General features: G+C 39.2%; 1 protein-coding gene across 2 annotated transcripts in view; it reads right to left on the bottom strand.

Annotated features, from left to right (window-relative positions):
• The window catches only part of LANCL3 (LanC like family member 3), a 108,190-nt gene that overhangs the window by 17,150 nt on the left and 67,746 nt on the right, over nucleotides 1-23,294 (bottom strand). For both annotated transcript variants that reach the window (XM_003317420.4, XM_016943516.3), the window contains exons 2-3: nucleotides 4,548-4,671; nucleotides 696-893 (exon numbers count right to left, since the gene is read on the bottom strand). In XM_003317420.4, the coding sequence (XP_003317468.1) occupies nucleotides 696-893; nucleotides 4,548-4,671 (322 nt within the window). The remainder of the gene's footprint in view (nucleotides 1-695; nucleotides 894-4,547; nucleotides 4,672-23,294) is intronic.

The raw sequence follows: 23,294 nt of genomic DNA, 5'->3' as shown, positions 1-23,294 counted from the left end.
TAGAACAGTGCATCCCAACCTTTAAAGTGCATACGATTTGTCTAAGGATACTGTTAAAATGTAGATTTTGATTCAGTGGGTCTAGGGTGGGGCCTGAGATTCTGGATTTTTATCAAGCTCTCAGTTGCTCATGCTACTGGTTCCAGGGGCCACATTTTGAATTGCCAGGCTCCAGATCTGCACTATCCAATGTAGCTACTGAGCACTTGAAATGTGGCTAGTCGAAATTGACATTTGACATAAGTATAAAGTATATGCTGGATTTCAAGGACTGAGTACTTTTTAAAATGTGAAATATCTCAATTTTCAAATCAGATATACATGGAGATGGTAATATTGGGGGTACACTGGGAACTATAATATATATTATTAAAATTAATTTGCCTGATTTTACTTTTTTAATGAGGTTACTAAAAATGAAAATTACATATGTGGCTCATATTATACTTCTATTGGACAATGTTAGTTTAACTTTATCAACAAATAGATATAGATCATATATTTTAAAATGTAGAGGACCATTTTCAGAAGTTGTTTACTGATCAGGACATTTGGCTTTGAAAAATCTCATCTTGACCCTTTTATCTCACATAGTAATGACATAAGATCAGCTATCCTCACTTCTCAGAAAAGGAACCACCCTGTGGCTAACCTAGACGAAAGGCAATATTTTTAGATAACAGAGTGTGTGAGACCTGGAGCGCCATGGCACCAGTGCACCAGCTCATTCTCTCTCTCGATGGTCTCGCCGAGCTCAGGTGGCCAGTTGCAGTTTTGTTCCTGTTCCATGAGAAAGTCCACGCTCTGCCATACCAATTCCCGATCTGAGGGCTTGAGATGCTCATGGTAAGAAAGAAGCATCTGAAGAATAGACGACAAGCCGTGAGCTGCCCCTGTATTAACAAACAAGGCATAAAATTCACACAATTGGGAGGACAGCTAGTTTGATTTAGTGAAAAGATCAACAGGATAAAAAACAATAAAGCCAATATTACTTGAAAGCTCATATAGCAATGTGATAACTAAGTTGCCTAAGAACTAGGCTTCTAGCAAACTATAGCCTGCAGGCCAAATATGGCTCACTGCCAGTTTTTCTAAATAAAGTTTTATTAAAGAATAGCCATGCTCATTCATTTGCATATTTTCTATTGCTGCTTTCTGGCTACAACAGCAGTGTTGTATTTGTGACAGAGACCATATGGCCCAGAAAGCTGAAAATATTTACTGTCTCTAGCCCTTTACAGAAAAAATTTGCTGACCAAACTCTGTTTTAGAGAAGAGATCTTTTAAAACTTTGTAATTGAAATATCAGTAGCTTTCATGAAAATGCTCCTAAAATGCTTGAAAATAATTTGGTCTAGGTATCCTAAACATTTATTTTTTTATTCATTCAACACACAAGTATTAAGCATCTACTCTGTACAAGATACCGTTCTAGGTACAGAGGATAGATCACTGCACAAAACAGACTAAATCCCTCTTTTGTAATGTTAACACTAGTTATTGATATTCATTTACTTAATCCTTTACATTTAGCACTTGCATATTAGGCACTGTCTAACCCTGGTTATACAGATAAACATGATTTGGTCGATACATTTGAAGACCTCCCCATCCAGTCCAATGAAACAGCCAGATTTGTAAAGAAATAATTAGAACATGACATGATAAGTGTTCTATGAGCAATGTGTACCAGGAGTATGATGGTTAATTGTGTGTGTCAACTTGACTTGGCCATGGAGTGTCCAGATATTTGGTTAAATGTCACTTCTGGGTGTGTCTGTGAGGGTGTTTCTGGATAAAAATAACATTTGAACCTGTTCACTGAGCTAAGCACATTGCTCTCTCCAATGTGGGTGGACCTCATCCAATTCACTGAAGGCCTGAATAGAATAAAGAGTCTGAGTAAGAAATAATTAGTTTGTCCTGCCTGACTGTCTTTGAACTGGGACATTGGCCTTCTCCTGCCTTCAGATTTGGACTCAAACTGGAACTTACATTATTGGCTTTCCTGGATCTGGCTTTCTCAGCCTCCATAATCATGTGAGCCAATTCCTTATAATAAATCATTTAGTTATATAAGAAATCATATTCTGTTTGTCTAGAGAACCATGACTACTACAAGGACTAATAGAAGGAATGGAGGAGAGCTTAACTTGGCCTCAGAGGTGGAGGGGATGCTGAAGGTTCCATACAGACAGTGTCATCTGAGCAAAGTCTTGAGAATTCCTCAGAGAATTCTGAACTAGCAATGGGTATTGAACTAGCAAAGGCCTGAACCTGCCTTTGGAAAAGAAGTTAGCTTAACAAAGGTAAAAGTCCAGTCCCTCTAGGAGTTTTCACTCATTCCCAGTTAGTAGAATCCCGATTAGTGGGCAGTACTAGGGTCAATATATTCTGATGGCTTGCTCTTTAAACTCAACTCTATAACTTTAAAGCTTTCTTTTTGCATTCAGGGATCTTTCACTTTGCCATACTCAGAACTCTTGACTCCCTGGAAACAGCTTTACAGTTTGTATTCAGTCAAAATTTCTATTGCTCTTAAAATCTGATCATGAAATTTGAAAATATCTTTATTTTGCTGGATTCGAAATTGTTGGGAAAAAAAGCTTGCTTTTCAGGAAAATATTTATGCACTAGATAGAAATCTAGTTTAAGCTATATATATGTAGAAAGCCAGAATGTTAATTTCTGTAACGAAAACCTGAAAAATATTGGGAGGCTAAGGTGGTAGGATCACTTGAGCCAGGAATTCAAGGCCAGCCTGGGCAACATAACAAGACCCTGTCTCTATAAAAAAAAAAAAAAATTAAAGATAAAAATTTGACCAGGCATACTGAAGCATACCTGTAGTCCTAGCTACTTGGAAGGCTGAGGCAGGAGGATCAACTGAGCTCAGGAGGTCGAGGTTGCGTGAGCTATGATCACACCATTGCACTCCAGCCTGGGTGACAGAGCAAGACCTTGTCTCAAAAAATAAAACCAGAAAAATGAATGGAATAGATTAGGGGACTATAGCAGACACTGTCAGTGCCCTGGCTCATCACCTCATCTACACTCACCATTCAGATGCATCTTTGCTCCCGCTTCATATCTCAAGCATCTATCATTTTGCCTGAGGCTTTCTCTGGCCACAGGAGTATGCCCTGCCCAAAGGGGCAGGACAGAATTGCTAGGGAATTAATACCTCTAGGAGCAGCCAATCAATAAAGCAGAGAGTTGGTGGATGAATACCCCAGCTTCCTCACCCCTTGGGTGAAATGATTCTGAGACGTGTTCTATAAAGTCTCTAAGATTCCCTAGGGGAACTGAGCCTCAGTTGTCCACAGTTGCTCATTATTACACACTCAATTAGCTTCTTTCTCTTTCTTGTCTCATTTCTCCACACCTCTATCAACATTTTCTGAAATTACCTTTCAAATAAACCTTTTACACCCAAATCCTTGTCTCAGCATTTGATTTTGGGGAAACTTAAACAGACATAAAATTTCTTTGAGAAAACTCATTGAAGTTGTTTATTAGCTATTCATTCATTCATTTGGGTTCCCTAATTATGTGCAAGCTCTGTGGTGAAGGTCTAGGAATCATGAAGATAAATGAGAGAAAGTTCCCATCCTGAAGGTGTACAAAGCCTGCTCAGGCAGTTAGGCAGGTAAGCCACTAATTACAGTGTAATAAGGGCTCCAATAGAAGTATACGCAGGATGACAGCATGTTACCCAGTTTTGCTTTGGGAGAAAACCTGAAACTTGTGAATCTTTCTCCAGAGAGGATTCAACAACCCTTTTTCCAAAAGCACGGAACATTTTTCAGCAGATTAATGATGTTTGAGCAGTCTTGAAATCTGGGTATAATTATTACAGATAGATAAAGGGGTTGGGGGAAGTAGGGCATTCTAGGCAAAAGGAACATGGACAAAGGTGGAAAGAGAACACTGCATGTGGGAGACTATGCTGGACAGAACCTGGAGGGTAAAGATAAAGTTTGAGTCTAGAGAAAGAGGCAGGTGGTCCATAAAGGGCCTTGCAAATCTTGCTCAGTAGTAATGGTAAGCCACTGAAGGACTCAAAAGAAGAGTAACTAATTTCCCTTTTTTTTTTTTTTTTTTTTTTGCATGGCCCAGAGCTCACCATTAGCCATTACAATTCAATAGTCTGTTATAAACACACTACTATTAAAAACTTTAAAATGTTAGTGGCTGAATCCTACTTCCCTATGCAGAGGCACTATTTTCAATCGTGTGTGAAAAGTTTTCACAATGTTTCAGCAAAATCAGGCCAATGAGCTTACAATCTAGAATAAAGATATTAGTCTTTAGTGAAAGTAATTGTTAAAATAGCTACATTTCTGTCAGGTAGACTACGAAAACAAATATTAACTTGTGATTTGTGTTATGTATCAGTATAGGTTTTTAAAGAAAATTTTAAAGTATTTCTTATTAAATGAATAGTAATGACCTTTGGCAAAAACAAAATCTTCCAGCCTTTATTTGGTATTATATTAGAGACTTTCCCCATCCTACAGGCCCATGCAAACACCTTCACTTACCCAAGTATTCGGTTCCATAGTAAGAATACATCAGGGGGAATGGTTTCCTCTTCTTTATGGCATACTGCTTCCCAGAGTCCAGAATTGCCTGACAAATTGACTTGATCTGTGCTGGAGTCAGCACCTGAATAAGGAAATCCAGAAGTAGAAGTCAAAGCAGGATCTCCTTTTTCCTTAGACACTGAATTTTCTTGCTTAAGAAGTCTAGCATCATATCCACAGAATCCTGTACTATATGTAAATAAACTTAGTCAACGAAAATTTATTCTTTTTTTTTTACCACTGATTCTTCCTTTGTTGTCAAGTTGTCAAACCTACCCTCTTTAGAAAACTTGCCATTTCGGTGGAAAACACACATCTTTACAGCTATAGGTTGCTATAAAATACAAAGACTACCTTATGGCTGTCATATCATTAATCCTTGTCACAGGAACAAGGATTTGCTCAGAAAAGAACAAATAGTGGTCCTAACTGATTATGCTTAACAAAGCTGTTACTCCTGGTGTACAGTGTAGGTCTGGCCCAAACATCGGACCTTCAATTTGTGTTATTTAGACTGTGCTTATAAAGACTGTACTTATAAAGCCATGATTCTGTGATAAGCTGCAGTATGACGGACTCACTGTAGGCATTTGTACTACCTGAATGAAACCAAAGTCCAATAGTGTCAACACAAAATAACTTCTAATATCAAAATGACTCTGAATAGAGAATGGCCAAAATGTAATGACTTGCAGTCTTCCATGTTTTATTCAATCTGTCCACAGTCGGTTTTAGGACTATACAGATTAAACGGTTCTCAAGCCTTCAAAGCATCATTGCATTTATTAAGATTCTGCTCAGGTTAGCCATATGTTTTGCATCCTGCCCTTCCTGGGACAAATTAGATGTTCCCTTTGGCACACTCCCTTTATGACAGTGACATTTGCTCTGCTGCACAGCACTGTTGTGTTAGATCTCTCTCTGTTGTGTTAGAGCTGTCTCTTTCTCTCTCACTAGACTATCAGTTCTTTGAGAGCAAACACTGTGGCACCTCATAATTTTGGTATCCTTGGTGCCTAACACAGAATCTGAGGGGGGTCCTTCACAACCGATGAGTGAGTAAATAAGTGACAGTTTAACTGGTATGAAATTCAGAGCCCTCCCTCCCTTCATTCTTTATTCGCTTCCTCTGTCCCTCTCTTTCCCTCCGCTCCATGATTGTTTCTTAAGCCCCTACTACATTCCAGGCAAGACTGTTCTGGATGCTGGAGATATGACAGTGAGCAAGATAGACAGAACCTGTGCTCTCATGAAGCCAATCTTCCCAAAAAGTAGACCTGCACAGGAAACGTACTGGTCAGATTAACCAAAACTAAAAAACATCTAAGTTTAGTCTGATTGAATGAATCTGGGATCAATAAAAAGTCTGTTGGATTTTGGCCTCTCTCCTAAAACTGACCCATTTAATTTTCCTACCCAATATCCAGCATTAGACCAGCCAATTCCTTTTGAAATAAGTTTCTAATGATTTATTCATAAATTGCTCCTCTGATTTACCTGGTATTAGAAGGAAAAAATATAATCCAGCTTTGGTTTCCCAAAATCTAGCATTTAATTTGGAAAAATAATTACTTCATGAGGATACCATTCATTAATTAATTCTGCCAATTAACATTTATTGAGCTACTATTCCAGTAAGGTCCCACACTAGGTGTTGTGGAGAAATTTGAGAAACCATGAGACATATTTTTTCCCTACAGGCAAGTTACCATCCAGCACTGGAGATGAGATATAGACAAGAGTCTACAATAGAGCAACTAAAGCTCATGAGTCTAGAGATAGAAAGAAACAGTAACACAGAGTAGGTAAGATGGACTCGTCTTCAGTAAGACTACATTCTCTTTTTTTTTTTTTCTATTTGCTGAAATAATGATGCCATGGCTTTCAACTTAAATTTCCCTTCTATTAACCACTCTCTCTGTCTCTTAAGTGTACTCCTCCTAACATTCCTCAAGACCCTATCTTCCTATGCTGCATCCCCACTGTCCTATCATATCAGCCCCAAGTCTTCTTTCCTTAGCTTAATAGCAAATTTCTCCTAAATGATTAAATACAACCATTCAAATTGCTACCATAATTTTCATTTGGTATTGAAAACATTTACTCTTTGTGCCTTTATCAGTGCCAACTGATCTTAAGTTTAGTCTTACACTACTTAAAATCTTGCATCATCATTTGTCTCAGATCAACCCCTCTTTCTCAGAAACCTGCTGAAAGCCCCGAAGGGCATGCACTTAATTGGACTCTATCCTGATTGAATCCCATAGTCTTCTGGGAATATATCTGGCTCTGCTCAATATTGATTTTGAATCCATATGACAGAGGAAGTTTTTGTGGTAGGAAACAGTCACTGAATTTTCAGGGATGTATTCATTTGCACTACTAAAATTTTTCCTGTTTGACTTTCAAGCCTATAACTGAAAATTGGCTTATTTCCCCAGCTGAACATTTATTCATATGTTGTGTGTGTGTGTGCATGTCTGTGTATGTGTGTGTTTGCCTGCTTATTTTTATCCCAAAAAAGAATCAACTTATGCTATATGTGGTGCCCTCCCCCTTTCTTTCTATCCCGAATCCACAGCTTAGAATAGGGAATGAGTTTATAAAATATTATTTCAAAACCTCCCATGGTCATGTATCATGTCTGGGTGGTTTCCTCTTATCTCTCAGAAACACTGTGAAAAACAAAGAGAAACCGGCGCTTGTTCGGCTGGATAGAGACCAGTTATGCATGCAGTTCTTTATCTCTGGGAACAGACAAGACCTACCCTCAGTTTATTGATCAGCAAATAAAAACTAAAAACAGAGCTCATTAAAAGCCTGTGTGTGGGGAACGCTGAGGAAGAGTATTTTTCGCCCCTGAACAAACAGTACAGAAAGAAGAAGGGAGTTGAGATTCTGGGGTAAGGGCTTGAGCTTGTTCTCCTGTGTCTGCTTTCTCAAAGATCCCTCCACTCTCTGCCCCTAGTACACAGGAGCACAAGCATGAGCACACCCACTGCCTCCAAAGATGGCCTCTGTGCTTTTGAGACACTCTGAGATCCTGGGAATGAGGGAGCAGCATTTCCGGTGGGGGAACAAAAATGACTAGGAATGGCAGAGCGGGGCTCCCTGGCCATCAGGCCTTCACCAAACAAACCCAAATTATTCCCTCTCCTGTAGTTGTAGCCCCTAAGATCAATGCATTTGTTGATACTTTGGATGGAATACAGTCTTTTCTTTTTACATTGAATTAAAATAAATTAAGATATCTCAAAAATACAAAGCAAATCTGAGGTGGTTTGGTTTAAACCGTTTTGTTTAGTTTAACTGATTCACTTTACTGACCTTGTGAAATATTCCTATTGGTTTGGCCTCTGAGTATGAAGAGACAAGAGGGCAATAAAGCTCATACTATATTTCTTGGCCCTGCCTGAAAGTCATGCTATGACTGAACTACCTCCATGCAGAGGAGAGATGACTTTCTTAAAAAAAAAAAGTGAATAAAAAGGACCAAACCACAGAATGCTGGCCTCACCACTGACTCCTTCCCAAGGCAAGAGTCCTACCTACAGGAAGTGGCAGTCTTTGCTAGCTGTATTTCTTTTTCTAGGCCTCAAACACCTCCTGCCCCTCCCCCATCAGCACTGATTGAATATGCGAATAGCAACTAAGTCTTGGGTGTGCCAGTGTCCTAAGGCATACAATGCCAATCAAATTCCTTCTCTCAACAATTTGAAATGCATGTTCAAAAAAAAAAAAAAAATGAAGCTGTCAGCAATCCCAGCTGCTGCTGAAGACAGGTCAGGAATGGGTCCATGCATAAACTGAGGTCAACAGGGAGTAAGCAGGGGCTGTGATGGAGAAAAACAGAATAAACCACCCAGCAGTGAGAGTGAAAGGAGACTGACTAGCAGTGAGAGTGAAAGGAGACTGACCAAACACCACATGTTCTCACTCATAGGTGGGAACTGAACAATGAGAACACTTGGACACAGGAAGGGGAACATCACACACTGGGGCCTGTCGTGGGGTGGGGGGAGGGGGGAGGGATAGCATTAGGAGATATACCTAATGTAAATGACGAGTTAATGGGTGCAGCACACCAGCATGGCACATGTATACATATGTAACAAACCTGCACATTGTGCACATGTACCCTAGAACTTAAAGTATAAAAAAAAAAAACTTGCAAAAAACAGAAAAAGAAAGTTTATTATATCAGTAAAGAGGGATTAGGAAAAAGGACACAAATAAAAAGAATGTGAGTGTGCATATTCACATTATTTCTATTTTCTAATATTGGTAAGTCTTTTAATTAGTTAAAAAACATAAACTTAACTATAAAGAATAACAAAATTGCCAACTCTAAAGACTTTAAAAAGTCATAAAATGAAACAAATTTAACTGCATGTCAAGTTAAAGGCATAACCGCACAGATAAAATAATTAATTTTTTAAATAATGGTTTTTTTCATTGTGGAAGACAGTGTGGCGATTCCTTAAAGATCTAGAACTAGAAATACCATTTGACCCAGCCATCCCATTACTGGGTATATACCCAAAGGATTATAAATCATGCTGCTGTAAAGACACATGCACATGTATGTTTCTTGCTGCACTATTCACAATAGTAAAGACTTGGAACCAACCCAAATGTCCATCAATGATAGACTGGATTAAGAAAATGTGGCACAGATACACCATGGAATACTATGCAGCCATAAAAAAGGATGAGTTCTTGTCCTTTGTAGGGCCATGGATGAAGCTGGAAACCATCATTCTGAGCAAACTATCTCAAGGACAGAAAACCAAACACCACATGTTCTCACTCATAGGTGGAAATTGAACAATGAGAACACTTGGACACAAGGTGGGGAACATCACACACTGGGGCCTGTCGTGGGGTGGGGGGAGGGAGGAGGGATAGCATTAGGAGATATAAATGACAAGTTAATGGGTGCAGCACACCAACATGGCACATGTATACATGTGTAACAAACCTGCACATTGTGCACATGTACCCTAGAACTTAAAGTATAATAATAAAAAAAAAAGAGAAAAAAAAAGAGAGTGAAAGGAGACTGCAGCAGATATGCTAAAAGAAACAATGATACCAAGAGAGAAAGTTAAAGAAAAGTAGCTCGTCCTTATAGCTCCCTCTTCCTAACAGTTTAGGGCTACTCCCTTTAGGGCTTCCTACCAATTTTCCATACAATACCCACCCCCATACTCCGCCCTTTCTTTTTAGTCATTTGAGAGTCTCAGTTTCTTGCAAAAAGAGCCTAACTAGAATAGACATGAATATAAAGCCAAACCTTTCATTTGTCACTTCATCCCTCACATAAACACATCAGTTTTCCTACCTACCATACTAGATCCTTTCACTCAAAATAACAAAGATACCTGCATCTATGGTGCATGATAAGGTACATGCTAAGACTCTTCTGGGCATGGGACCCGGTATTGGGACTTTTTTTTTTTTTTCTCCCTGAGATGGAGTTTCACTCAGTCACCCAGGCTGGAGTGCAGTGGCACGATCTTGGCTCACTGCAACCTCCGCCTCCTGGATTAAAGCAATTCTTCTGCCTCAGCCTCCCGAGTCACTGGGATTACAGGTGCCCACCACCACACCTGGCTAATTTTTTGTGTTTTTAGCAGAGACGGGGTTTCACCATGTTGGCCAGGCTGGTCTCGAATTCCTGACCTCGGGCGATCTGCCCACCTTGGCCTCCCAAAGTGGTGGGATTACAGGCGTGAACCACCGCACCCGGCCGGGATCTTTTTTAAGCTCCCCAGTGGATTACAAAGAGTGGTCAAGGTTGAGAACTACTGCCATAAAATACTAAGTGAATGCAAAAATAGTTTTTAAAACCAAAGTAATAATAATATAATACAATATAATAATAATGATGAAGACGAGGGCTAAAGGGAAAACTAGCAAAAGAACTCCCAGGTATAAAGAAATGGCTTTGGTCTGAGTCATGGAGGACTCAGAATTATCTGTCCAGTCTTAAATTATCTGTCCTCAAACTTCTGTCAATAGCCCATTTGAGACCTCTGATATCTCTAAGAGGTATCTGCTCCTCAAAGTGTGGTCCATGGACCAGCAGTAAAGGTATCCTGATAGAAATTCAAATTCCCAGGCCCCAGCCCAGACCCAGTGAATTAGAAACTGAATTTTATTTGTTTTAATTTATTTTTTATTGTTTTATTTTACTTTAAGTTCTGGGATACATGTGCAGAATGTGCAGGTTTGTTACATAGGTATACGTGTGTCATGGTGGTTTGCTGTACCTATTGACCTGTCCTCTAAGTTCCCTCCCCATGCCCCCCATCCCCCAACAGGACCTGGTGTGTGTTGTTCCTCTCCCTGTGTCCATGTGTTCTCATTGTTCAACTCCCACTTATGAGTGAGAACATGCAGTGTTTGGTTTTCTGTTCCTGTGTTAGTTTGCTGAGGATGATGGCTGCCAGCTTCATTCATGTCCCTGCAAAGGACATGATCTCATTCCTTTTTATGGCTGCATAGTATTCCGTGGTATATATGTGCTACATTTTCTTCTTGTTTCATTTTTTATTATTATTATTATTTTTTTTTATTATACTTTAAGTTTTAGGGTACATGTGCACATTGTGCAGGTTAGTTACATATGTATACATGTGCCATGCTGGTGCGCTGCACCCACTAACTCATCATCTAGCATTAGGTATATCTCCCAATGCTATCCCTCCCCCCTCCCCCCTCCCCACCACAGTCCCCAGAGTATGATGTTCCCCTTCCTGTGTCCATGTGATCTCATTGTTCAATTCCCACCTATGAGTGAGAATATGCGGTGTTTGGTTTTTTGTTCTTGCGATAGTTTACTGAGAATGATGGTTTCCAATTTCATCCATGTCCCTACAAAGGATATGAACTCATCATTTTTTATGGCTGCATAGTATTCCATGGTGTATATGTGCCACATTTTCTTAATCCAGTCTATCATTGTTGGACATTTGGGTTGGTTCCAAGTCTTTGCTATTGTGAATAATGCCGCAATAAACATACGTGTGCATGTGTCTTTATAGCAGCATGATTTATAGTCATTTGGGTATATACCCAGTAATGGGATGGCTGGGTCAAATGGTATTTCTAGTTCTAGATCCCTGAGGAATCGCCACACTGACTTCCACAATGGTTGAACTAGTTTACAGTCCCACCAACAGTGTAAAAGTGTTCCTATTTCTCCACATCCTCTCCAGCACCTGTTGTTTCCTGACTTTTTAATGATTGCCATTCTAACTGGTGTGAGATGGTATCTCATTGTGGTTTTGATTTGCATTTCTCTGATGGCCAGTGATGATGAGCATTTTTTCATGTGTTTTTTGGCTGCATAAATGTCTTCTTTTGAGAAGTGCCTGTTCATGTCCTTCGCCCACTTTTTGATGGGGTTGTTTGTTTTTTTCTTGTAAATTTGTTTGAGTTCACTGTAGATTCTGGATATTAGCCCTTTGTCAGATGAGTAGGTTGCGAAAATTTTCTCCCATGTTGTAGGTTGCCTATTCACTCTGATGGTAGTTTCTTTTGCTGTGCAGAAGCTCTTTAGTTTAATTAGATCCCATTTGTCAATTTTGGCTTTTGTTGCCATTGCTTTTGGTGTTTTGGACATGAAGTCCTTGCCCACGCCTATGTCCTGAATGGTAATGCCTAGGTTTTCTTCTAGGGTTTTTATGGTTTTAGGTCTAACGTTTAAATCTTTAATCCATCTTGAATTGATTTTTGTATAAGGTGTAAGGAAGGGATCCAGTTTCAGCTTTCTACATATGGCTAGCCAGTTTTCCCAGCACCATTTATTAAATAGGGAATCCTTTCCCCATTGCTTGTTTTTCTCAGGTTTGTCAAAGATCAGATAGTTGTAGGTAAGCGGCGTTATTTCTGAGGGCTCTGTTCTGTTCCATTGATCTATATTTCTGTTTTGGTACCAGTACCATGCTGTTTTGGTTACTGTGCTACATTTTCTTTATCCAGTCTATCATTGATGGGCATTTGGGTTGCTTCCATGACTTTGCTGTTGTAAATAGTGCTGTAATAAACATACACGTGCATGTGTCTTTATAGTAGAATAATTTATATTCCTTTGGGTATATACCCAGTAATGGGATTACTGGGTCAAATGGTATTTCTGGTTCTAGATCCCTGAGGAATCACCATACTATCTTACGCAATGGTTGAACTAATTTACACTCCCACCAACAGCGTAAAAGTCTTCCTATTTCTCCACAGCCTCACCAGCATCTATTGTTTCTTGACTTTTTAATAATCGTCATTCTGACTGGCATGAGATGGTGTCTCATTGTGGTTTTGATTTGCATTTCTCTAATGATCAGTGATGTTGAAATTTTTTTCATGTTTTTTGGCCATGTAAATGTCTTCTTTTGAGAAGTGTCTGTTCATATCTTTGCCCACTTTTTGTAGGGTTGTTTTTTTCTTGTAAATTTGTTTAAGTTCCTTGTAAATTCTGGATATTAGACCTTTGTCAGATGAGTAGATTGCAAAAATTTTCTCCCATTCTGTATGTCACCTGTTCACTCTGATGATAGTTTCTTTTGCTGTGCAGAAGCTCTTTAGTTTAATTAGATCCCATTTGTCAATTTTGGCTTTTGTTGCCATTGCTTTTGGCGTTTTCGTCATGACGTCTTTGCCCATGCCTATGTCATGAATGGTATTGTCTAGGTTTTCTTCTAGGGTTTTTATGGTTTTGGGTTTTACATTTAAGTCTTTAATCCATCTTGAGTTAATTTTTGTATAAGGTGTAAGGAAGGGGTACAGTTTCCATTTTCTGCACATGGCTAGCCAAGAAACTGAATTTTAAAAAGATCACCAGATGGTAGCATATGCCCATGAAAGTTTGAGAAGCACTGGCTTAAGATACATTAGCTATAAATTATTTAAATTTCCCAATATTAGGTTAGGTCCTGACAACACTGTATATCTGGAGTATATAAATCTGGCTTTCCACAGATTATTTTTTCTAACTATGACTATCGTGGCTTTGGTTTCTATATAAAGGAAAGGTTGATTTTTTAAAAAAGACAAGTTTTTGTAAAACTGCTGTTGAAGATATTGTTCACAGTTTTCTAACGCCTCTGTATGAAGGCCCAAGTGATAAGCTACCCTCATAGCCCACCTAACAAAGTGAAGTGAGAGTTTGTCTTAGTCTTGAGGGCCAAAAGGCAGAGTTAATTCCTGTGCTTAGTGCAGAAACTTCCTTTACCCTAGGGGTTTTGCTATAAACATTTTACCTCTTAAACCTTAATCCATGTTGAATGGTTAATGGTTTCACTGTATTTGTGAATTTTTGTTGTAAACCACCCCAAACACGTTTTTGGAAGTGGGTAGAGCCCAAGGAAACATTTTTACAATATACGGAATATGCGTCTTAAGGTGACAATGAATTATTAGTGCAGAAGTACAGTTCTAAGTCTGACCTGACAGGCAATCCTTACAGAATCTGAAACAACTGTAAGGAGGTGCTAGACTTCCCACCCTAGGCCTTGCTCAAGCACCACCAACATTATCATGCAAGAGTCCAAAATGCCCTGAGTGCCCATCTGCATAGAATGCAGGGTCACTCTGATATCATAGCAAACATATATGTAACAGAGTAAGAATCTGATATTAACTTAATGTTTTCGCCCAGCAATTTATTTCACCCAATCCTTTGCCTCATCATCCTGTTGGTAGGATAGGCTTCTGCCTAGAGAAAGAAGCCATCTGACTACCCAATAAACATCAAAATGACTTTTTTGTATGTCTTTTTTTAAAGTTAGAGCTACTGGAATGAGACAAATGACTTTTGATATGCATGAACAATAAAGAAAAAAGTTTTTGGGTTGTTAGATCCTGGGTTTTTTTTTTTTTTTTTTTTTTTGATGAAGTCTTGCTCTGTCGCCCAGGCTGGAGTGCAGTGGCATGATCTCAGCTCACTACAAGCTCTGCCTCCCAGGTTCATGCCATTCTCCTGCCTCAGCCTCCCAAGTAGCTGGGACTACAGGCGCCCGCCACCACGCCTGGCTAATTTTTTGTATTTTTAGTAGAGATGGGGTTGCACCCTGTTAGCCAGGATGGTCTCGATTTCCTGACCTCGTGATCTGCCCGCCTCGGCCTCCCAAAGTGCTGGGATTACAGGTGTGAGCCACCACACCCAGCCTCCTGGGTATTTTTAATACTTAAAATTGATACCATAAAACAATGGATTTGAAGGATAGTTCCGAGTAAACTCAGGATGGAGATACAAGCTTTTCAAGGTGGGATGAGTTGACATAGAAAAGAAACCAGAAGTTGAAAGTCAGTGTGAGTGTGGTGTTCCTGCTTTCCTACCTCCATCCCATCATGCCAAGCCTTAGGAGTCTTACAACAGGCCTCCAGACAGGTTTGAGGATCTACAGTTTGTTAGGATATGTGCCTCCCTTTTGCCTGGAACTCAAGAAGGTGGCAGCCTCAGAGGTGTGTCTCTTGCTTCAGGGTCTGGGACCAGCAAAAGAGATACCACCACGTGGCCTGTCCCACATGAAACAGCAGAAAATGATCCTGAGTTTCCTACGGGCACCAGAACAGAGTAGTAAAACATCTCATCTCCAAAATTAAACTTATTTTTTAAAATTCCCAGTCCAAATTATTTCAAATTAAAAAGTTAGAGAAATTGTTTATACAAAGTCAATATTCACAAGTGGTTAAATTTTTACTTCCTATATCTCTTTGGGGTTGTAGTTCACTTGGAATCTACTAGGTTACAAGAAAGAGCCAGGCCTTTCAGGAAATCTCTGTAGCAGATAAAGATTTACTTAAGGTATTGAGAAGACAGAAACTTGGAGGAGCTTCTTTGAGGAAGAACATCATGAGCACTCTTACAGTGCATAGTGACCTCCAGAGAACATCATGAGCAGAAAAGGTGTTGAGCAAGCTTAAAGATACAAAATAGGGCTAAAGAAAAACCTTCAAGTAGGAAACTGATCTTGACAAACTGAATAATTCATGAGTACTATGTGCAAAGCCTATGCTAGGTTGGAGAAACATGGAATCTTAATAATGAGACTAAGTAGACATGCAAAACATTTAAATAATGAAATATTCAGCATTCATTTAAATCCTAAAAGTAGTACCGTAAAGGAGTAACGTGAATGGAGTAAATATTGGCTTCACAGAGGAAGAGGAATATGAGCTGAGCTTTGAAGGACAAGTAAGAAGTGGGTAAATGAAAGCATGGGGAAGAGAGCATTTTTAACCTATTGGATGATGGGGAGAGTCCTGTGTATTGGGGCAATGCTTCAAAAACCTCAAGGTGCACACATATTACTTGGGGCTCTTGATAAAAAACAAAGATTCTAATTCGGTAGGTCTAGGATGGGGCCAGGATTCTGTTACTAACAAGCTCCTTGTTACAACAGTAGTGATGCTGAGGCTGACACTGCTGGTTCATCAACCACACTTGAAGTAGCAAAGGATTATGAAAATAGAGAGGCTGGTTGCAGCAGAGGATTTCTTTTGGAAAAGGTGAGAAGTTAGACTGAAGGAACAATAGAAGTTCCCAACGACATTCAAGGCAGCGAGAGGAAGCATCAAGCAAAAGTGTTGCATATTATCATTTAAATGATTAGATTACCCAGAAAAGGGACACAGCAACGATAAGAAATTCTCTTCCAATATTCTGCATGTAAGACAGACATGTCCATATTTGCATGCTCCACTGAGGAGCTCTTTTAGCCAGTGTGGCCAGGTTTGTTATTTTCTTAACTGGTCTCTAAATGGGGCATGTGTGCTGGTGCAGAATGAGCGAGTCCCTTCCAACTGGTTTTCCTGATGCTCCCTGATCATTATTATGCTGGGCTATGAGGAATAGGAAGCAGGTTGCTCTAGTTGATGATTATCCTCCAGTCATTAAGGGGATTCAGCATGGAATTTCAGTTATAAACATTTGGTCCCAGGTACCATTTCACAGTTGTTTCTTTTCCCTTCTCATGTGAAGAAAAACAAACCCAGAAAACACTAGAAACCAGAAAAGAAAAACAGGTTTTACCCCATTCTTACAGCCTGACTGCTGGCTTTAAAGATTTATTAGAAGTAGCTGGTAACCCAGTCTGCACCAACTGTCACTAGATGATTTTATTCTCTTTCCTCTAAGACACTAAATGTCTCAGAGCACAAGCTTCCTTATCTACAAAAACAGGATTACGTTTGCCCCACCTATCTCCTCAGGTAATAATGAGACTCTTATGAAAAAGCAGTTCCCAACGTTTGACTGCATACTGCAATCACCTGGGGAGCTTTTAAAAATCCCAATGCCCTGTCCACACCCCACACTGATTACATCAGACTCTCTGGGCCTGGGACCCAGGGATGAGTATCCTTTTTAAGCTCTCCACGTTATTACAAAGAGTGTCAAGGTTGAGAACTGCTGACATGAAATACTGAATGAATGCAAAAGTAGTTTTAAAAAGCAAAGTAATAATACTATGATTATGATAATGAAGAAGAGGAGGGCTACAGGGAAAATATGGAAAAGACCTCCTGAGTATAGAGAAATGCCTTTGGTCTGAGTCATGGAGGAATGGAAGGAGAAACCTGATGTGCACATGAATGAACATGCTGGGTCAGGCCAGAAGTCTACTAAATGCCATCCAGTGTTTCCAACACAGGCACCAATGCACATTGTGGGAAGCTAATGAGGAAACCACAGAACACAGCAGACAGTGCACTGGACTAGGAATCAGGAGATCAGGGCTTGAGGCTCCTTTGGCACCATACCCATGGTTAAGTCATCAGACCCCCATTTCTTCATCTAAAATAAAGGGGCTGGACTAGTATCTATTCACTGGCCACAGCTTCTCAAATGTTAGTGTTCCTAAAAACCATCTAGCGATCCTGCTAAAACACAGCTTCCCAGGCCTCACCCTCAGAGATTCTGACTCAGTAGCTGTGGAGTGGGGCCTGAGGTCTTGCATTTCTAACAAGATCTTGGGTGATGGTGATGCTCCTGGCCAGAAAAGCACCTCTTGAGTAGCACTGTACTAGGTGACATCTAAGGTGCTTCTAGGTTCCAAGCTCTATGGTTCTCCAAAGCATTGGAGGAATCTGGTTTTTGAACATAAAAAGGAGAATAGCATGGTGATAAACAGGGACTTGGGGGTAAGATACACCTGAGTTCCAAACTTAGCTTTACCACTTTCTAGTAGTGTGAATTTGTGAGTTACTTATTCTTTCTTAGCCTCATTCTTCTCATTTGTAAAAAGTAGTGATAATAAGATCTACGTCACTGGGTTGCTGTAAGGGTTTCATATAAGATACTTAGCACGGTTCCTAGCATAAAGCACATGCACAATGCCTGCAAGCTATAGTGAAAAGGGACATCTGAAGTCCAATAGTGACTGAACTCCAGGCCTTGGAGGTTTGAGCTCAGCATACTTCTCATAAAATAACCATGCTGTTGCCTACTTCCTATACCTCATCTTCCACCCAAGGACCAGCTTATGTCAGCCTGCATTCCTAAATTGTTCTAACTTATAATTCATAAATTAGCAATGTATGACCCTTCATGTCTGTGTATTTACTTTTATCATCACCACACTTGCAGCCTTCTCTGTCCCACTTTTCCCAAAATGACATTCCTTTGCTCTTTCAAAATGTCTCCCAAGTTTATCTGGTTTCTAGATACGAACTAACTATATAACTTCAGACAAATCATGCAACTTCTCTGGACCTCAGTTCCTCATCTGGAAAAATAAGAAGTCAGGCTGAGGCAGTCTTTAATGTGTCTTTCACATATAGCATTTTATGATTCAAGTCTTTATGACATTTATAAATCTATATACTGTATATAGATTTGGGCTGTAATTCCTTAATGTGAACATGATAGTATGTTTCAGCAGTTTAATTTCTTACAGAAAAGGCAAAAAGTCTTTTGTGGTGAAACTAGAACACAGGTTCAACTTGTCCTATTCTAGGCATTTTATTTTATCAATATGTCTATTTTCTTATGTACTTTCTTCCTAATAGGAAGCTTAAAGGACTAGAACACTTTGTAGCTTCCTGGCATCAGTTACTTGAATTATCTGCAGTTGTCAGTCTCCTGATGTACCCAAAGTGAATGACGACATTATTAAGGCTGAATGCTTTGTTGACTATTTCACATCATACCTTTCTCTAAGCCACTGTTAAATGAGTATGTCATTACAGTATTCTCAAACCATGGTTCAAAATGTTCAAGTGCCTGTTTGGTACATGATAATGTACTAGAGAGTATAGAAATATAGGGATGAATAGTTGCTTATTGTCAAATATACAGTAAATGCCCTTCCTATTTTGAAAGGCCAATTCTGAATTCATAGTGGCTTACACTATTAGTTAGCGACATCTCTTTTCCCTTTATTTCTTGCTAACTGAATATCAGTTTTATTAGGCTGGCAATTGTGTCTAGCCCTAAGTGACAGTAATTAGCCTTAGCCAAACATATAAATCCCATTGTCCCTTGCCAAGTACCCTGCATTCCTTGTAGCTAGGGTTGGCTATGTGGCCTCACTTGATCAATGGAGGAATCTGCAGGAGCTTCATGGAAAGCTTTTTGTTTCATAATACATGGAAATAAAATGGACATACATGGCTATTATCTTCCTTTCCTTTTTTTTTGGCTGCCTTGAATGTATATGTGAGGCCTGAAGTAGTAGCAGCCAATTTGCATTCTGCAGCTATGAGCACATGAATGAAAGGCCAACATTCTGAGAATGATGGAGGAGAAAGAAAAATTCTGGGATTTTTGGACATTATTGAGCATCTGTACCACAACCAGGACCACCTATATCCAAACTTTTGTTATAAGAGAAAATCTAATCCCTTTTTAAAAAGTCACTGTTCATTGGGTTACTTACAGCCAAGCCCACATAAACTGGGCAGCCATAAAGTGCCAATCTAACAACATTGCTAGCCTTCACTACCCTGCAAAACAATTTTTGCCCACGTGCACCTCTGTTGCCACAGAAATCTCTAACTCTAAAGCTCTTTAAAGTGGGGCTGACTGCCTGAGTAGGCAAATTTAAATGCAGTTTCCAGTTCTGACTGCACTCACAAGGTTGCAATTGATTTTTCTCGTTAAGTGCTATCCTAGAGCCCAGGGACAAAGAGTAGAAAACACTCTTTGCTGCCATTGCCCTGGGTGACCTCCCTATTTCTTCCACTTATCCAGCTTCAGGTCAGGGGCAATGGACACCCTCCAATCCGTCACCATGACAGTAGATCCTCAAATCCTTAAAAGTCACTTTGGGAAGACAAAGAGGAGGCCTGTGGGAGCTTCAGCACCAAGTGCTATGAAGCAATTATCTTCTTTTCCAGGAGCCACAGTTCCCTCCACTCAAGTGACTCTATTATGTACTACCTATTTTGTCATCATCTCAGAGAGGTATTCACAAAAATGGTCCTGGTTGAACAATATCTGAACAATTTGTGACATTTTAAGGCTTAATAGCTCTTTCACCTAGATGCTTTCAACAGAACAAGCTGAAAAGATATCTTTTCCCATGTTCTTTGACATGGGCCTGTAGGATTGATGGATGCCCTGAAGGTCATAATTGCAGAAGGGAAGGCAGAGATACTTTAAAATTGCTTAGATCTTTCTTCCTTTTTCCTTTAGTACCTTAAAATACATTTTAATAAATGTATTCCTTGGATGTAGAGGAAGCAGTGTGATATAGTGCTGGTTGGGCCATGAATGGTACCTTTTCTGTGTATAACATGAAACCTAAAGCTACGGGGTATGTGGGGGGGTCTGGTAACCATGGTTGGAAAATTCAGAACTTCTAGCTTTGTCGTAATATGGCCCTGAGTCAGTGATTTAACCTCTCTGGCTTCACTGTATTCATCTGCAAAATGAAGTAACTTCCCAGGTCCTTTCTGGGAAATATATTTTATATATATATATATATATATATATATATATATATATATATATATATGAAATAAAATGGACATATATGTTTCCATCCTTCTCCCCTTATTCATTTATGTACTGTAGGGAATCCATCCTCTGTGTGATCATGTCCAAAGCAGCAGTTTTGTTATGTTGACATTTTCTGGTATTTTAAAGGGAAAATATTTCTGGTTTCTCTTTTTCTGGCTTCTTTTAATAATTTTAACCAGTAATCTTTAGGAGAGCTAGAATATAAAATTCAGATAGAATAATTTTCTATGTAAATGGCATATCTAAAATGGATATTTGAGGTGACCAGAGCATGAAGGTGTGATCAAGGGAGTTGCCACCACCATCTGCATCCCCTAACTACCAGGAACAAAAGTGACACCATGGCCAGATTCAATTTTTGTTTTATGCCTAGTGGAAGGAGAAAGGAATAGAGGACTTCAGGGGGAGCTGGCTCTATGGCTGAAGAGGAGAGAAGGTAAATTGACACCCTTACTCTGTTAAGGGTAAGAAGTTCCCCAAAGTCTCTTCCTTAGATTTAATCTTTGACAAGTTTCAAATGGTCACTGTCAAATGAATGCAGCTGGGGAGCCTACTGGCCCTGGAATGGCTGAGATGAGCAACTGAGATGTGTAACCAGTAGTAGGCAAAGCAGGATTTATAACCTTGTAAGTTAGTAACTAAGGTCTTTGTCTTAGACAAAGATTTATTCTATGATAATTATTGAGCCCTGCTATGGCTTACTAGGAGAACATCAGTGAGCAAAATAGAGAAAAGTCTCTGCCACTATGGAGATTACATTTGATACGGTTTGGCTCTGTGTTCCCACCCAAAACTCATCTCAAATCGTAATCCTCACATGTCGGGGGAAGGGCCTTGTGGGAGGTGATTGAATCATGGGGGCGGGCTTCCCCATTGCTGTTCTCAGATCTCAGTTTTCAGGAGATCTGATGGTTTAAAAGTGTGGTACTTCCCTCTTTGTGCTCTCTCTCCTGCCGCCATGTAAATAAGTGCCTACTTCCCCTTCCACCATGATTGTAAGTTTCCTGAGGCCTCCCCAGCCATGTGCAACTGTGAGTCAATTAAAGCTCTTTTCTTTATAAATTACACAGTCTCAAATAGTTCTTTATAGCAGTGTGAAAACAGCCTAATATAACATACTAGTGGGGTAGTCTGAATAAACTCATATCATGCTCCATGTTTTATTTCGCCAAATGTGTCTTATTCTGCCACTGTCCATAATTTGTTATTATTTTAATGAGGGCATGTTTATAAAGTAATCAATATTAAGTGAATCGTGTACCATCATCTTGTGTTGCCTGGGGAAAGTTTAACAGGAGATAAAACTCATTCATAGTCTCCAATGTGAATTCAACTGAAGGCAATCGCCAAAATTGTAAGGATGGACATATGAAAGAAATGGCCAGCTGCTATAGCACATAATTACATGGTGAGTTAAAACAAAACAAAACAAAACAAAACAAAACAAAACAAACAAACAGAGATCTCAATCTAGACCAAGACTTTGGGGGAAGTGAGAGAGAAGAATCAGACACTCATTTTTTTAAAAAAGCTCCATGTGTGATGCTGGGACACAGACACTGCTTTACAGGGCTTTGCATAGCAAATCCAGCATTATTTAGTATTGCAAATAGCACAGGTGGTTAGAACAAGCAACTGAGCTTAATCTCATGTGGTTCATGTAGCATAGCTGGATATTTTCCTAGTCACAGACTAGACTTTTAATTATAAGCTTAATGCCAGGTACCCTCACTATAAGTTTGCCTCATTAGTTGTAAAACAAAATACTACTGACCATTTACCACTTTTTAAATAAACCAAAGCAGGCTTCCCCATGATACTGAGTAGCCTCATGTTTAATATGTAAAGAGAACATGTTCACTAGATATGTAATTGGTCATGAAGCAGTACTTTAAAAATATGGTCTCTCAATTACAATGTGAAGGAACGACTCAAGACAGAATTTACCTACATACATGCATGTTATATATATATATAATATACATATACACACACATATACATGTATGTATATATATGTATGTGTGTATATGTATGTAGGTACACACATACATATATATACATACATGTATATATGTGTGTATATGTATGTATATATGGATATATATATATAATACAGATATCTATTACAGTGCATCAATGTCCAAGGGAAATAAATGCCTAGGCCCATTTGTATAAGAATGTGTACAGCAGCTTTATCCATAAGAGTTAAAATCTGGAAACTTCCTAAATATACGTCAACAGAATGAATAAATAAATGATGGTATATTCATACAATGGACTATTACTTAAGAATAAAAAGAGAACCAATTACTGATACATGCAGCAACATGGCTGGATGTCATGAACAATGAAAAGAAGAGGTGAGACACAAAAGAGTATTTGCTGTATGATTCCATCTCTATGAAGTTCAAAATCAAAGTATGGTGATAGAGGTCAGAAAAGTGGTTACCTACCTGTTTGGGGGTTTGGGTGTGTGTGTGTGGGGTGAATGATACTCATTGGGATAAAGGAACCTTCTAGATTGATGGAAATGCTCTGTATATTGATCTGGTTAATAGATGTATGAAATGCACAGTTAATTCACTGAGTTATACCCTTAAGATTTGTACATTTTGCTATACGTAAACTATACTTCAATTTTTTTTATAAAAAAGCAAAAATAAATCAGGGTATTGAACAGCATATCTGTTATATGGTAGAATGAATAGTTTAGCTGTCTGTTAATACATTTTGTCT

The sequence above is a fragment of the Pan troglodytes genome, chromosome X, assembly GCF_028858775.2.
Source record: "Pan troglodytes isolate AG18354 chromosome X, NHGRI_mPanTro3-v2.0_pri, whole genome shotgun sequence".
Classification (NCBI taxonomy): Eukaryota; Metazoa; Chordata; class Mammalia; order Primates; family Hominidae; genus Pan; species Pan troglodytes.
Note: the sequence above shows the minus strand (reverse complement) of the source record. Positions and strands in the feature narration are given on the sequence as shown.